Consider the following 16,754-nt stretch of genomic DNA (forward strand, 5'->3'; position numbering starts at 1 on the left):
TCATAGCAATAGTGAGCTTGTTATCTTTCTCTTGTTCATCTCCTTCTCCGATCTTGATGAGAGTATCCCAAATTTCTTTAGCACTTGTGCATTTTCAAACTTTTGGGAATATTGTATCATCAACGGCTTTGAACAGAATATCTTTGGCAATGTTGTCAAGATTGTTTCTCTTTCTATCATCCGACGTCCATTCCGGTTTTGGCTTTAGTACGAATTGTTGAGCATCCGGTGATATAAGAAATGCCGTATTTACTTTCAATATTTCGATCGGGCCATTAGAGATAACTTCCCACATTTCATCATGTAAGGCAGATAAATGAACCTGGATACGAACTTTCCAATCATCAAATTTATCAAGTGAGAATAATAGATTTTGAGCTAAATCTTTATTCATCTTCTCGAAGGATTCGAGAGATAAATAATCCAATTACACACACTGGGTAAAATGGATTTGCCTAGCAGTCAGAAACAGGTTGACCCAAATAGGCAACGTGCTCTAATACCAATTGTTGGTCTCAAAAGAGATAACGTAAAAGTCTAAGGGGGAGGGGGGTGGGTGAATAGACTTTTAAACTTTTTGCACAGCACAACAATTGCTAAGGCAACAGAGAAACCAAAACTCTTAACTAGATTGTTAGAGTCTGGTGCACAGCGGAAATAATAAATGATACGGTGTGTTTGTGTATTTGTGTCAAGTTTATCCTCGTGAGAAGCAAGCAAGAGCAGTAAGTAAAGAAAGCAGTAAAGAACACAAGGCAATTTATAGTGGTTCGGAGGTGGTGTAATCCTCCTACTCCACTTGCTCTTATCTCCAAGAGCAATTCACTATATCCACCACTACTTGGTCCCTAGATACAATGAATTCCGTGATCTAGTGCTTCGATCACCAAGCCCGCACTAATCACGCCCAGTGCCACCAACACTGCTGCTTCAGGTTTCACGTCGCCGCGCTACTTTCCCAGGATTTCACAACTCAGCGTTACTTTCCTCCCCGCCTTCTACGCTCCGGTAGAAACGCTCCTTCCGTGATCTAGTGCTTTGATCACAAAGCCCGCACTAATCATGCCCAGTGCCTAAAACACTGCTGCTTTGGATCTCACAACTCCGTGTGACAATCCAGGATTTCACAACTCCGTGCTACTTTCCCCCGACTTCTACGCTCCGGTAGAACTTCTACTTGTTTTGTTCCAAAACAAGTTTGCCTTGCTTCCAACTTGAGACTTCTGTAGATGATCTTCAATGATGCGCTTAGTCTCTTGTAGTTGATGAAGATTCTAACACACTTGGATATTTCTTTGTAAGCGCTGTATCACTCTGAGTGTTTATCTCACTAAGAATATATCAATTTAAGCTCTTGAGATGGAAAGCTTTTTTGATTTTCGTATGCTCTGTTTAGCCCTGCTCTTTGTATTCTTGCTTCTGCTTTCCACTGCTGCAATCTTTATCCTTTTATAACTGGTAATGAGAATCTGTCCGTTGGAAAGGAACGTTCTCATTTTTGAATTTCTTCTAGCTTGTGTAGCCTTTTCAGAGGATAGTAAACAAATTTAGTGATGTTATATCTCTTTCTAAATTATCTTTTAATATCACATTCTTATGCATATTATTTGATTGATCTTTTTTCTTTTCCTTTAAAAAATGGTCTTTTTTTGAAAGGTATAAAATGGTCTTTGATTACTAATAAAATAATAATTAGAATTAGTTTTTATCTGTGGTGGAGTCGGTTAATTTATGAACCACTAATGAATATAAATTCGCTGACACTAAATGAATTAAAATATGTATCTATTTAGTACTAAAATAGAGAAAAATTCAATTAGATAGTGCTATATTGAAGATGAATATTACGAAGGAATATTTAAGAGGGGTGTGCAGTATTACATATAGTAAAATTTCTTTTGATCGGACTAAACTAAAAAAGATTAATACTTTGATTTAATTAAATTTACTACAATTGTATACCAATTGGATTTCAAAAAAAAAATTTTGTAAATACAAAAGAAAATAAAAATTAAAAAATACGAACAACGTTTGAAATTAGATGGATCAACTACTTTATTTATTACAAAAGAAAATAAAAATTAAAAAATACGAACAACGTTTGAAATTAGATGGATCAACTACTTTATTTATTGCAAACTTATAAAATTAAACAAATGTAAAGGTTAGGCAAAAGGACCACAAAAAGTACTCCATTGTCAAACAAGACTTTACTAGCCTCCTTATTGTAATAAATATTCCGACAGGCACATATTTGATCTTTAATTGTCATTAAAATATTAAACAATTTAATCTCTCCTTAAGGAAGTACTCCTCGTCCAAAAGTTGAATCACAACTCCAGTCTGATGACTCAGTAAACATGGTCAAATACAGATGCGCACAAGAAATCTGCTTACTTTGAACATAATTATTGCACTGTTGCTGTTGAGATTCGAACTTTAGTCTCTTTCTCTTAAATACTGTTTACTAAATCAATGAGCTAAATCCGTGCAGACAACTTAATGAAGTACTCCATATAGATGATATGTTGACTATGGATGTCAATATTTTCCTATCTCACGAGGATTATCATTAGAATTGGGACAAAAACGAGATTCAAAATTTGTGGATCTGGAACAGAAATGGGGATAGCAAGGTAATATATGTTCTATATACTTTATTTAACTATTGCAACTTAAAGAGTCAATACCCCATTACCAGAGTATGATCCTGTAACCTTCCCTCAAGAAGAGTCACAAAGGTGCAATCTGAGCACAAGGTACTTGGCATTAAAGTCTATACATGAAATACAAGTTTGTCTTATAATTCAAGAGACCAATAATCGACTTAATCCATATTCAATAAGTTTGGCAAAAACGTATGTGATACCGTCCCACAAATATTTGTTTATGAGACACTTATACTAAATAATATAATATTAATAAAGAATAAATATTTATTATCTATATGAGAAACTGTAATACTTTTGATAAAAAATGTAATACTTTTACATTTTGATTTAGAAGTATTACATTTTTCCTTATAAGTAACAAATATTTGCCAACATGAAAAATGTAATATTTTTACATCAAAATTTAAAAGTATTACATTTGTCATAAAAAGTATTGCATTTTCTCTTATAAGTAACAAACACTTTATTCTTAATTAGTATTGCATTTTTGAGTATTACATCTACATATTTGACCGAATTGGCCCGACCCGTATGTGTGTGTTTGCACATGTAATTGGCTAGCGCCCATGGCCTAATGGATAAGGCGCTTGACTTTTAATCAAGCGATTGTGGGTTCGAGTCCCACTGGGCGTGAATAAAGACTTTGTGATAAGACATTCTCACATAAGTGTGATCTAATAAATTTAATTGGTTTAGGTTTCAAGTTCAACTCCTTGTGAGAGCGGTTTTTTCGCAATTAATTATAGCCAGCATATGCTAGTTTATCTTTTGCCGACTAAGATCACAATGCAAGTTTCACATAGAGCACACATTTAGATAATGGTTGTACCATTTCCCAAACTCAAGTATATAACACCAATATTTGATTTTTGATTAATTCCAATTTTAGAATTTAGAATTTAACTAGGGTGAAATTCAATTGAATTCAAAATCTTAAAGCAATCATTATTGCGCGCATGGACCATGGTCCACACAATTGTATGAACCATAAATAAAAAGTACATTTTTTATATACTAAGGGTACCTTATTTGTGTGTGTGTGTGTGTGTGTGTGTGTATATATATATATATATATATATATATATATATATATATATATATATATATATATATATATATATATATAGAAGAGCGCTCATATGCGGCGGGGTCTTACGGTGCGGCGGTGCGGTCAAATTCCAGAATACACCAACAGTGTTAACAATATGCACCAACAGTGTAATAAAAACACACCCCAATGAAATGTAATAAAACATCACAAAATACACCACAGACTCAAAAAAACACACCATATAACTCACCACCCCAAATGGTGTATTTCCGAACAGTGTATGGTGTTTTTACTCACACCTAATAGTGTGTGTTTGGTGATGCAGGGCTCTGTTTACTCTGTTTTGTGTGATGTATTTCCTAACGTTGATGGTGCATATTTGGTAAACTATTGGTGTTGCCGCACCGTAAGAAATAACCGCACCGTAAGACACTGCCGCACCTGAACCCGCCTATATATATATATATATATATATATATATATATATATATATATATATATATATATATATATATATATATATATATATATATATATATATATACACGCGCACACACACACACACACACACACACACAAATAAGGTACCCTTAGTATATAAAAAAATGTACTTTTTATTTATGGTTCATACAATTGTGTGGACCATGGTCCATGCGCGCAATAATGATTGCTTTAAGATTTTGAATTCAATTGAATTTCACCATAGTTAAATTCTAAATTCTAAAATTGGAATTAATCAAAAATCAAATATTGGTTTTATATACTTGAGTTTGGGAAATGGTACAACCATTATCTAAATGTGTGCTCTATGTGAAACTTGCATTGTGATCTTAGTCGGCAAAAGATAAACTAGCATATGCTGGCTATAATTAATTGCGAAAAAACCGCTCTCACAAGGAGTTGAACTTAAAACCTAAACCAATTAAATTTATTAGATCACACTTATGTGAGAGTGTCTTATCACAAAGACATCTTTATTCACGCCCAGTGGGACTCGAACCCACAATCGTTTGATTAGAAGTCAAGCGCCTTATCCATTAAGCCATGGGCGCTAGCCAATTACATGTGCAAACAAACGTTATTTATCCTACGATATATATACACACACACACACGGGTCGGGCCACTGGGGTCAATATGTAAATGTAATACAAAAAAATAATACTAATTAAGAATAAAGTGTTTGTTACTTATAAAAAAAAAATGCAATACTTTTGATAACAAATGTAATACTTTAACATTTTGATGTAAAAGTATTACATTTTTCCTTAAAGTAATACTTTCTTTTTATTCAAAAAAAAAAATGTAATGTTGACAAATATTTGTCACTTATAAGGAAAAATGTAATATTTTAAAATCAAAATGTAAAAGTAATACATTTTTCATTAAAAGTATTACCGTTTTCTATATAAGTAATAAATATTTTTATTTCTTATTAGTATTGCATAAATTATCCAGTATAAATATTTCACGAATAAAGATTTGTGAGGCGATGTGGCATACATTTTTGCCAAACTTATTGAATATGGATTAAGTCAATTATTGGGCTCTTGAATTATAAGACAAACTTGTGTTTCATGTATAGACTAATATTAACTAATGCAACAAAAGCTCTAGTGTAATGAAAAATGCAAAGTGCATTTCTATCCCCGTTTCTATAATGAATAATTTGCAGTAAATAATATTACTAAATCCATATACCATAAGATTCAAATTCTCCTAATTAACTTGTCTCACAGATTGAGACCTGTGAGATGGTATCATATGACATCAAAATGTTTAACTTAAAAGATAAAATAGTGTTATCCTTTCGCGGTTTGTTGTGAGAGAATATGGGTTTTGTTGGGAAACCATTGAGAAAGACTCCATCTCCTATAGAGAGAACTTTTGGAGGAAGAAAGAAAAATGAAATGGGGTGTTTGATTAGAAAAGTTATCCTTAATTTGTTATCCTTAATTAGAAATTTCCTGTACTCGAAACTTTTTTTCTTGATTCGTTATTAATTTTTGTAGTATTATATTTATTTTTTTGTTAGAATTAAATTGTAATCTTTAGCTTAATATTAGAGCCAATATAAATGGTAAGAACTAGTAATAATTTTTGTACATAGTTGTTAAAGAAATACCATGCGTGGACTAGGCTGAAAACGAAAATAGATCAGAGCTTGCGAATGGCTAGTAAAAACAAGGGTATGTGCATCTGTAATATTTTTTTAGGTGTTTTTGTACGGTGGTGTTTGCGTGTAAGTGTTATGGCGTGTGCAAATTTTAGTGTTTGGGGCATTGCATTTTTTTTTAAAAAAATTATTATTTGGTGTGTGTGTGAATTCACGTTGTTGGTTTATTTTTGAAGAAAAAGAATTAAAGAGTAATATAACTTGTTTATTTATTTATTTTTTTTTTTGCCGATGCTATGACGTGTGCAAATTGTATGGATGGAGGCTTTGTGTTTCTTTGTTTTTGTTTTTTGTTTTTTTCTTTTTTTAAAATCCAAATTAGTATTTGTTCTGTGCGTGATTTCATTATTTTGGTTTCATGTTTAAAGAATAAATATTGTAACAGTACTATTCTTTTGGTTTTTTGTGCTCCAGAGTTGTAAGTTACTTTGGTGTATGCATAGATGTGCAATAGCGTGTGCATGATAGTGTTTTTTTTTTTTTTAGTTTTAAAATAATTCGAAGTTAGAGTTTGGGGCATTTCATTTTTTTTTAACAAAATTATTATTTGGTGTATGCGTGAATTCATGTTGTTGGTTTGTTTTTGAAGAAAAAAAATTAAAGAGTAATATGGTTTGTTTGTTTGTTTGTATTTTTTTTTTGTCGATTCTATGGCGTGTGCAAATTGTATTGATGGAGGCTTAGTTTTTTTTTTTTTTTTTTTTTTTAAATCCAAATTAGTGTTTGTTGTGTGCGAGATTTCATAATTTTGGTTCCCTGTTTAAAGAATAAAGATTCTAATAGTAATATTCTTTTGATTTTTTGTGCTCCAGAGTTGTAAGTTACTTTGGTGTGTGCGTAGATGTGCAATAACGTGTGCATGTCGGTGTTATTTTAATTTTTTAATTTTTGTTTTAGTTTTAAAATAATTGGCAGTTAGAGTGAGTTTGAATCATTCACATTTTTATGTTAAATTTTAATAAAAGAATGCAGTTGGGCATGTGACTTTGAGGGTCGTGTCTGTATAGTTGTGGTAAGGCGTGTGCGTATTCTAATATAATGGTCAATGCAACTGTGTTTTTTTTTTTGGGTTTAAAATTGTTACATAAATGTACTTTTTTTTCTTTTATTTTTTTAATTTTTTTACCGAAATTGTTTAGTAACGGTGATGTGTGCATGACTGTTGTTGAGCATGTGCAAGTTACTGAGCCGCGTGCTACAACACGCCGTTGTTGTTGTTGTTGTTATTATTATTATTATTATCATCATCATTATTATTATTATTATTATTATTATTATTATTATTATTATTATTATTATTATTATTATTATTTTTATTTTATTAAAATTACAAAATTGTTATTTGGTGATAGCGTGAAATCATGATTGTTTTGTGTATGTTTTTTATTTTTAGAATTTGAATTTGGTGTGAGCGTGATGTGATGACATATTTTATATTATTTTTAAAGAATATAAAGGAATGTGGTCGAACAGTTACTCCATGTATTTTTAACTATTTAAAAATATTACATATTTTGCTGGTGTGTGCGGTGTAGGACCCAGTGAAGAAAATGATGACGGACAGGATTGTGTTAGGTGTGTGCGCGAATTCATGTTGTTGATTTATTTTTAAGAAGAAAAAAAGATTGTAAAATTACTTTTCTTTGGGTTTTTTACCAGAATTGTTATTTACGGTGGTGTGTGCATTGTCGTGCAACAACTTGTGCATGAGTGTATACGGGAGCATGCATTTCACAAGGCAAAGGAATGGAATGGAATGACAGAGGTTCGGGACGTGTAATAACAATACAATTGTAGTCAGAAGGTAGAAGATGATTGATCAGGACACCGGGGGGTGTTTTTATACCCCCGGCCGCTACAGACCCAGGGCCCGTAGCGGCCGGGGGGTATAAAAACACCCCCCGGTGTCCTGATTAATCATCTTCTACTTTTCTAATAACACTTGTATCGTTATTACATGTCCCGAACCTTTGTAATAGCACTATTCGTTCGATTAATATAATATCATTTACATACACACCCCAATTAATATAAGAAGCTCGGCCATTACTTCTAAGCACACCCTGTGTGGGTCCTCACCAACCAGCCCCTCGAGGCAGTATTAAGGGCCTCGGGGTCCGCAAGCAGGTTGGTCAAGTGGTCCATGCGGCTCAGCCAATACGACGTCTAGTTCAAACCCTGACCCGCGATCAAGGGGCAGGCGCTCACTGACTTCATAGTCGAGTGCATCGCCCGAGAGGCCACCAAGCTAGCCCGGAGCGATGAGGAGGATTGGTGGACCCTGTCCACGGATGGTTCGTCCGGCCCCAAGGGGTGTGGCGGATGGGTGGTCCTCGTAACCCCGGAGGGGTTCCGGGCCTACTACGCCCTTCACTTCCACTTTAAGCTATCCAACAACGAGGCCGAATACGAGGCGCTGCTGGGCGGCCTCAGGCTCGCGTTGGGCCTAAGGGCCTCCAAGGTGAAGGTGCGGTGTGACTCCCGACTGGTGGTCGGACAGGTGACCGGCAAGTTCGAAGCCAACGAAGATAGGATGAGGAGATACCGCGTCGTGGTACTCCAGGTCCTAGGTCAATTGACCCTCTACGAAATTTTGCAGGTACCCCGAAGCCAAAACGGGGACGCGGACTTGTTCTCTAAGCTCGGCCTCGGCACCCCGGAGCATGTCTCTAAGATAGCACGGATTGAAGACCTCTAGAGGTCCAGCCTGCTGGTTAGACCACCTGGTGGAGTCCAAGAGAATGGGTACCCTGCCAGCAGACGAGGCGGCCACCAAGGCAGTCAAGAGGAGGTCACCAACATATGTCCTCCTTGGCAACACCCTTTACAAAAGGTCCTATAACGGCGCCCTCCTCCGGAGTTTATACCCAGACAAAGCCTAGTCCGTCAAGGAAGAGATACTTGAGGGCACCTGCGCAGCACACCAAAGAGCCTTCGCCATGGCAAGGAGGGCCCTATTGCAAGAGTACTTTTGGCCAAAGATGGCCAAGGAGTGCGTGGAGTACGCCCGGGAGTGCCCGACCTGCCAGCACTTCCACGGAGAGCCTGGTCGGCCAGCAACCATCTACACGCCTATCAGCACGGTGGGGAATCGACAAAGTCGGGGCCCTACCCATGGGGTCCGCGAAAAGGAAGTACATAATAGTCGCCATAGACTATTTTACAAAGTGGGTCGAAGCGGAACCCCTCGCCACCATCACAAGCACCCAGTGCACGGAGTTCGTACAAAGGAACATTTTGTACCGCTTTGGGGTCCCCATGCAAATCATCTCCGACAACGGGCGGCAATTTGAGAGCAAAGAATTCAAGGAGTTTTGCGACCAATGGTACATAAAACACACCCGCGTGGCGGTGGCATACCCGCAGGCAAACGGACAGGTGGAGAACGCCAATAGAACTATAGTGCACGGCATCAAGAAGAACCTGGACGCGGTCGGAGGTACATGGGTGGAAGAGTTGGACACCATCCTATGGGCATACCGCACCACCCCAAGAAGAGCCACTGAGGAGACACCGTTTGCTCTGGCATACGGGTTCGAAGCACGGGCCCCCACCGAAGCCGCGATACCATCCTATCGGGTCACGGTGTACAACCCCGACCTTAATGAGGAACACTACGCCGCCGACCTCCATCTCATTGACGACAGAAGGGAAGACGCCATGGTCTGTGCGGAAAATTACCAGCGCCAGACTAAGGCCTACCACGACAACATAGTCCGGCCCCGCTATTTTCAGGTCGGCGATTACGTCCTCTGGAGGAGGGAGGCAAGCCGACCCCAAGACGGAGGCTAGTTGGCCAAGAAGTGGGAAGGACCATATGTGGTCGAAGCCATAGTACGCCAGGGCAGCTACAAGTTGAGGACCCCATTGGGAAAGACGGTGGACAGGGTGTGGAACTCGGAGCACTTGCTGAAATTTTACCAGTAGAAGCACATTTGTACGGCCTACCCCCTCCCCAATAACAGGCTGGCTCTCCACAATAATGTTTTGCTTTCGTTCGTAATGGAATAATGAATTTTGTTGAGCAATTATCCTACCCTGAGTTGTGGAAGAGCACGGGCACATGCGAGATCAGGTACTCGGGCACCGCGGGGCCAGCCTCCTCAGGGCCGGCCAACGCAGGGTCGGCCGACGCGAGGACGGCCATACCGGGTCGGCCGGACGTGGTGGTTGCGTACACGGTGACCGCGACGGCCAACTTAGAGGTCGGTCGACCTGAGGACAGCCATATCGGTCGGCCGGACGTGGCAGTTGTGTACACGGTGACCGCGAGACTCGCTCCACGCGAGGACCCGGTCCTTGGCTGAGCACAGAGCTCGGCCAAGGGGTCGACCATGGGCTCGGCCGAGCCCACGTGGCCGAGCCCATGAGGTCGAGGCCGAGCTCGTGGAGGTCGGCTGGACGGCGAGCCGACCCCACGCCGGGCCGACCCCGGGGTGGTTGGCCGACCCCGGGGCGGTTCGCCACGCGTCACGGGTAGTCCGTGGATGTCGGGTCCGAACCGCTCCGTATCACTCCGCTCCGAACCTGCTCCGTGACTATTCCATCAATAGGTATCCACACCCTCCATAGGTAAAACAAACCAATTAGCCAACTTTTGGGGAGTTAATTCTACCTTGACTCCTCTCGCATTGGAGTTAAGATTGGTAACTCCTTTCTTCACTTTAGTGCCCAAATTCTTATAAAATTCTTTAACTAAGTCCGGGTACACATTTTCTTTCACCCTTAGAAATTTGTTCAAGAATCCTTGATGTTGTAGCATAAAGTTCAATTCATCGGAAAAGTATTCCGGGAAGAAATTTTTACCTCCAATCACCGAGTAGCTTGATTTCTCATTGTTTCCCTCTTCCATGGGTTGCTTTCCCTTTGCCATTAATGATAAAATCCTTAAGCTTGGTAGACTTCTAGGGGTGAGTAGAAGTGTAAAAAGGAATTTTCTTTGGGTTTCTTGAAGTGGGTGGATGGAATTTTGTGTTCAAGGAGAAGAAAGAATGAAAAGATGATAGGGAGTGAGTTTGGGGGGGAAAATAGCGTGCTGCCGAGGGGAAGAAGAAGAAGAATAGGGTTTTTGGGTATTTTAATTGGGTAAGGGGGGGGGGGGGGGGGGGGGAGGGGTAATAAAAAATGCCCCCAAAGGTGCTAGGTCACGGACCTAGAGGAGGTCCACCGGGTAGATCCGCTACCTCTATTTCTCTCGGGCGGAGCTTGGCATGATCTGTCGGGTGGATCCGCCACACTGGCGGCCCCAGATGCGCTCCGCTACTTCATTCCGTTATTTCTTCGGGCACGGGCTTGGGCGTGACTTCGCGTTCAGGTCCGTAGCTCAAACCTTATCGCGAGCGAAAACTGAAACGGTTCCCGGTCCTAACGCGTTTTCTACTACCTCCCAAAAAGGAGTCGCGATGTTCCGCGATTTCCTTTCATTGGTCCCTCGCCACTTAACTTAAATATTTCCTCATTTCTTCTTAGCCTCAAAATTTTTGATCTTTCGGGCAATCCATTACAAAACTTAAAAAAATTTCCCGTTGCCGTCCACACTTAAATTCCAACTAAGTCATAAATCTTTCTCATGTGGTCTCACTCAGTAGACACGCCTTTCCATTCCTAATCCCGATTAGAAGTTCTTATTTACTTATTTCCAAAATTGTTAATTGTTCTTCCATTATTTCTTTTATAGCGGATTCTAGTTCTTAAAGCTTTAGTCAAGCTAGGGTCACTTCACATGTTTATTCTTATTCCAAAACAAGAAGCTAAGCAAGATTATAAGAGCACTTAATCCAATTAGATAGGTACCTAACTCGAGGCTATGAGTCTCTACTTGGGACTGGCTCATCACCAAGATCCTCCCTGGTCCAGTTCCACTAGCTCGTCCCTGACTAGATACCTAAGAAGATTTGTTAAAGCATAAATTAAAAAAGAATTGACCAACCAAACCTACGACAACACACCTTAATACCATGGACCCCAGCCCCCTACGCTCCGGTGGCGATGGTCCGATGATTGATCTTATGGTTGGCGTAAGAAGCTGATGATGCGAAGAAGCCAGCGATGTGAACGCCACCTCCATCCAGAAAAAAAAATTATATACATTAAAAAAACAAATAAAAAAAGGATCACTGGCGTCGCACTCGGTAGAAACAAAAAAGACCCCAGTTAGGAGACTCGGATGGAAGAACCGGTCATAGAGAATCCGGTAGGAGAACGACGAGAAGAAGAATCTGGTAGGAGAAACGGCGAGAATCCAGAAGGTGAGAGGACAGGGGTAACGGCACGACACTGGTAGGCGATGAAGCTGGGAAACTAGATACGCAGTGTACACATTGTAGAAGGAAATCTCAATGTCTATATGGTAACAATTTAATAGCATTGCAAAATTAAGCAAAGACCCCTAAGCATTAAAAAGATCAACGCGTGATAATTAAAAAAACCTATAATTTGAACCGTTAAAATAACATAATTGATGCTTAGGATTGAATCTCACGATCTCACCTATTTAGAGTGGTATCACTAGATCCAAATATATATATATATATATATATATATATATATATATATATATATATATATATATATATATATATATATATATATATATAGGGAAGCATTCACATGCAAACCCCCTTAAAATACAAACTTGAGGACAAAATATAGCCTTAGGATGTGTTTAGATGGATGGATAAGATGCAATGAGACTAATTAATTGAAGATTCTGAATTAGTGAATACAAGGGCAATAATGGGAAACCGTATACAATGTAATTAAGGAAAAGAGATATGATCGGCATATAATGCAAGAAATTAGGAGAGCAAGTATAGTACTAATAGAATACACATTAGTAACGCATCTCCAGTGTTCGAAAGTTCCCGGCCGTGCAATCATCCGATCGAAAGTCCTCCGGTCGTGCAATTATCCGCAGCAATCCCAGACACCATGGACGAGACACACCCAAGAAATTGCGACCAAAACCCAGACTACATTGAAGGTGAAAACCCAGGTACGTAAGTATTGTAAGTTTTTAATTTTGTTGACTTGTATGTAACCAATATTGCCGCATCCCCTTTTTGTGATTTGTATGTTCATAACTGTTTTTCGGGGGCAAAAGGAATGCGAATTACTGAGAGTCGAATATTGTGAATCGGGTTAACACAAATCCGCATAAATCAGAACCGTAGGAGAAAGTTCTGAAGAGATTGTGCACACGGTTTGCGGCGTCTGTGCACCCAGCAATGTATATGTACATTCTAGTAACAACAATTACTTGTTTAAACATCTGGTAATGGACCTCTGCCATTCATCATCTGACACCAAACTGTGCTAAGGCTATGCAAGTTAGATGCAATTAAGGCTAAGGAAATTTGATTTAGATTTAATTACGCTTCATGCAATTTAGATTTCATTAACGCTACATGCACCCCCGTAGCTCCACCTGTGCACACACAGTAGGGTGACTGTACACACCCTTGCCGACCTGTCACGTGGGGATATTTGGAAGGGAATGTGTGCATTATTTTCATTTGTTTCTGATTACATTTTCTGTAATACTATCTGAAGCATCAGTGACTTACGGAACAAATATCGTTAACGCAATAACCCTTTTGTTTGTATAGCTGAAGACCATAACGTAGAAGGACTAACAGAGTGTGACATGGTTGTATTACCAAAGGGAACAAAACGGTGGTTCCCTATTTGTCCAGATGAAAGCACACCCTATGTCAGCCAACAATTTCAAACAGTAGAAGAAGGAATAGAATTCTACCATGCATACGCAACCATTGCCGGGTTTGATATCAGACACACCACGTTGAGAAAGAACAGGGAAGGGAAAGTGACAATAAAACACATTGTATGTTCCCGCGAAGGATTCAATCCCAACACAAAGGATAAAACCGCAAGCACCGACATGGGAAGCAGCACAGGAGTTAAAAAAAGACGACGGGTGTCTAACAGAGTCGGATGTAAAGCCAAGATCGTGATAACCAAGGGCAAAACCAAAGGTTACAAAGTCCATGCCATAGAGCTTCAACACACACACTGCCTACGTTCAGACATCGCAAGACCATTCTTGAAAATAAATAGAAAGCTCGACATTGGACACAAAATCTTCATAGCAAACTGCGCTAGGGCAAATATTGGTTCAACAAAGTCTTGGAGGTTATACAAAGAAATGGTGGGCAGTTTTACCGATATAGGGGCAACATGCGTTGATTTCTGCAATTTTAGACGTGACTTGCTAGCATATATCGCGGGGGCGGATGCACAAATGGTCATAGAAGACATGTTCAAAAACAAGGAGGCGAACCCGGATTTCTATTTTGATTTTGACCTTAATGAAGAGAGGCAACTGTGTAGGTTGTTTTGGACGGATGCGGTATCTCGGAAGAATTTCGCATGCTTCGGGGATGTGATGTCATTCGATGCAACATACAGAACAAACAGGTACACATTACACACATTTAACATGTTGACTTTCAGTAAGTTACTAAAATAGTTGAGTTCATGCACATAAAAATGTTTAAAATCACAGAATGAGAGCACATTATGATCAACTACATGGGTAGCAAAGAAATTGTACACCCACCAATTTCATGCATTAACTGCAACTAATTTATAAATTAAATAGTATCTGGTTATATGTTTTAACACTGGTGATCCAATTTAGAGGGGGGGGGGGGGGGGGGGGGGGAATTCTTATCCAAGGCTGAGCGTTGTGTGTGCATGTATATTTATTACAGTGTGAGTGCATAACCGAATATTAGACAGAACGCTGTGAGTGCATGACCGAATATTAATGTGTGCATGAACTAATTCTAGAGCTTTTTCATTAACATTGCAGATACAAGCTCGTCTTCGTACCCTTCACGGGAGTAGATAACCACAAAAGATGCATTACCTTTGGAGCAAGCCTCATTGCGAGAGAAGATGTGCAATCATACACGTGGCTACTGAAAAGCTTTAAAACCGCAATGAGACATACTCCAAGATGTTGTATAACGGATCAAGACCCTGCTTTAAAGGTGGCAGTACCAAACATTATGCCAGAAACAAAACACCGATTCTGCATGTGGCACATAATGTCAAAACTAGGAGACAAGGTGGGAACTGCATTGGCAAACAATAGTGATTTTAAAAAGGCAATCAACAATACAGTATGGGATGAAACAATAAGGGCCCCAGAATTTGAGAGGAGATGGGCAACAGTAATGACAGATTACAACCTTGTCGACCACAGATGGTTCAGTCAACTATACGAGGCGAAGGAAACATGGATACCCGCTTATTTCCAAGACATATTCATGGGAGGACTACTCAAAACAACATCTCGTTCAGAATCAGAAAATAGTTATTTTGGAAAATTCACTAAACACCACAACAGTCTGGTAGAGTTCCTCATGCAATACAACAGGGCCATAGAAGAACAAAGGCATAACCAAAACAAGTTGAACGCGAGGTGTGAAGGTTCATTCCCTGAAACAAAGACCCCTATGGCCATAGAACGCCAAGCTGCTGTAGTATACACCATAGAAATCTTCTACGAGTTCCAACCAGAGTTATGGGAAGGAAGTTTCAATTGTAAAATCACCAACAAGACCATGGACGATGGTGCCCGGAAGTACATTGTGCAAGAAACAGGTAAAAAGCTATTTGAGGTAACGTACCAAGAAACAACTCAAATTACCGAATGCAGCTGCAATAAATTCAATAGAGTAGGAATCCTGTGTAGGCATGTGTTGGCCGTTTTCAAGGACGAAGATGTACAAGAAATACCGGGGAGGTATATTGTTCCTCGCTGGACAAGAGATGCGGATGCACAACCAATGTACGATATAGTGTGGAAGGCAACAAGTAATACGCATGGGGGAAATGAAAGAAGAACCGTTGCCAACAAACTTTGGAATGAATTTTACAATTGCATGGGTTTAGCTAATGGATGGCCAGACCAAATGGAGGCAATGTTGACAACATTGCAACAGCTAAAAGCAACATTACAAAGTGCCACCCAACATTGCAATCCCAGTGCCACCCCCCAATCAGTAATAGAATCAATAGTCAATGCTACCGCACCTAGTGAAATACAAATCAAGACACCCAGTGTAGCAAAGAACAAAGGTAGTGGAAAAAGATTGAAGAGCAACAAAGAAAAAGCATGTGAGAAAAACAAGAAAAAAGTGAGGAAGTGCGCTACCTGCGACAAGCCAGGGCACGACAGCAGAAATTGCGTTGAAAACAAAGAACTCCCATAGAAATAGACACGCATGTAGTTGAATAGAATGAAAGACAAATTTATTTTACCATGCATACTTATATGTGTGTGCATGACACACACCCATTATTATTACTGTTATTTTTTTATCTCTAAGAAAATTATTACTGTTATTAAAGATCTTAAAATTAGTTTTACAAATATTATTATGACTAGGTATTATTGTAAGTAGTAGTATTATTATTAATATCAATCAATAATCACATACGCCTACATGAAATTACTGGAAACCATGATTTTGGAAATTACGCAATGGTATTTAGATATGCATGCATACATATGAACAACTGTGTGCACATGGATTTTTATTTTTTCCCCAATTTCTGCAATCCCTTGGTTCTTATTCTTAGTTCGGTAGTAAATGTTTATGCCGTAATAAAATCACAAGATGAAGATAGAAACAAAATCATTATATAGGAACCCAAAGATGAAGAGAGAAACAAAATATTTCACTACTGTGAACACTAACACGTACATACCTACCCGAATAAGAATATATATTATAGTACCCGTGCACACATAAGAACACGTACATGCACCCATCACCTGCTACATCTAGAGACAAAACTGAAAATAGTGCCACTTAGTTTGGATC

The 16,754-nt window shown here is 39.1% G+C and overlaps 1 protein-coding gene and 2 non-coding genes across 3 annotated transcripts; 2 read left to right on the plus strand and 1 right to left on the minus strand.

Moving 5' to 3' along the window:
* The first annotated feature begins 3,232 nt into the window (after positions 1-3,232).
* TRNAK-UUU lies at positions 3,233-3,305 on the plus strand. The gene has a single exon. It is a non-coding gene; the product is annotated as a tRNA-Lys (tRNA).
* Positions 3,306-4,702: 1,397 nt separating this feature from the next.
* TRNAR-UCU lies at positions 4,703-4,775 on the minus strand. Its single transcript has one exon. It is a non-coding gene; the product is annotated as a tRNA-Arg (tRNA).
* Positions 4,776-14,062: 9,287 nt separating this feature from the next.
* LOC109177460 (protein FAR1-RELATED SEQUENCE 5-like) lies at positions 14,063-16,139 on the plus strand. Its single transcript, XM_019326855.1, has 2 exons — positions 14,063-14,334; positions 14,732-16,139. Exons 1-2 carry the CDS (start codon positions 14,063-14,065, stop codon positions 16,137-16,139), a joined length of 1,680 nt encoding a protein of 559 aa, XP_019182400.1.
* The last annotated feature ends 615 nt before the right edge of the window (positions 16,140-16,754 follow it).

Source organism: Ipomoea nil, unplaced genomic scaffold (genome assembly GCF_001879475.1).
Source record: "Ipomoea nil cultivar Tokyo-kokei standard unplaced genomic scaffold, Asagao_1.1 scaffold0176, whole genome shotgun sequence".
NCBI classification, from domain to species: domain Eukaryota; kingdom Viridiplantae; phylum Streptophyta; class Magnoliopsida; order Solanales; family Convolvulaceae; genus Ipomoea; species Ipomoea nil.

Bases quoted from the DNA above. Each gene is read 5' to 3' on its own strand.
- LOC109177460 (XM_019326855.1), top strand. From the start codon at position 14,063: ATGGTGGGCAGTTTTACCGATATAGGGGCAACATGCGTTGATTTCTGC. The intron at 14,335-14,731 runs GTACACATTACA...TTAACATTGCAG, and splicing joins GCAACATACAGAACAAACAG to ATACAAGCTCGTCTTCGTAC.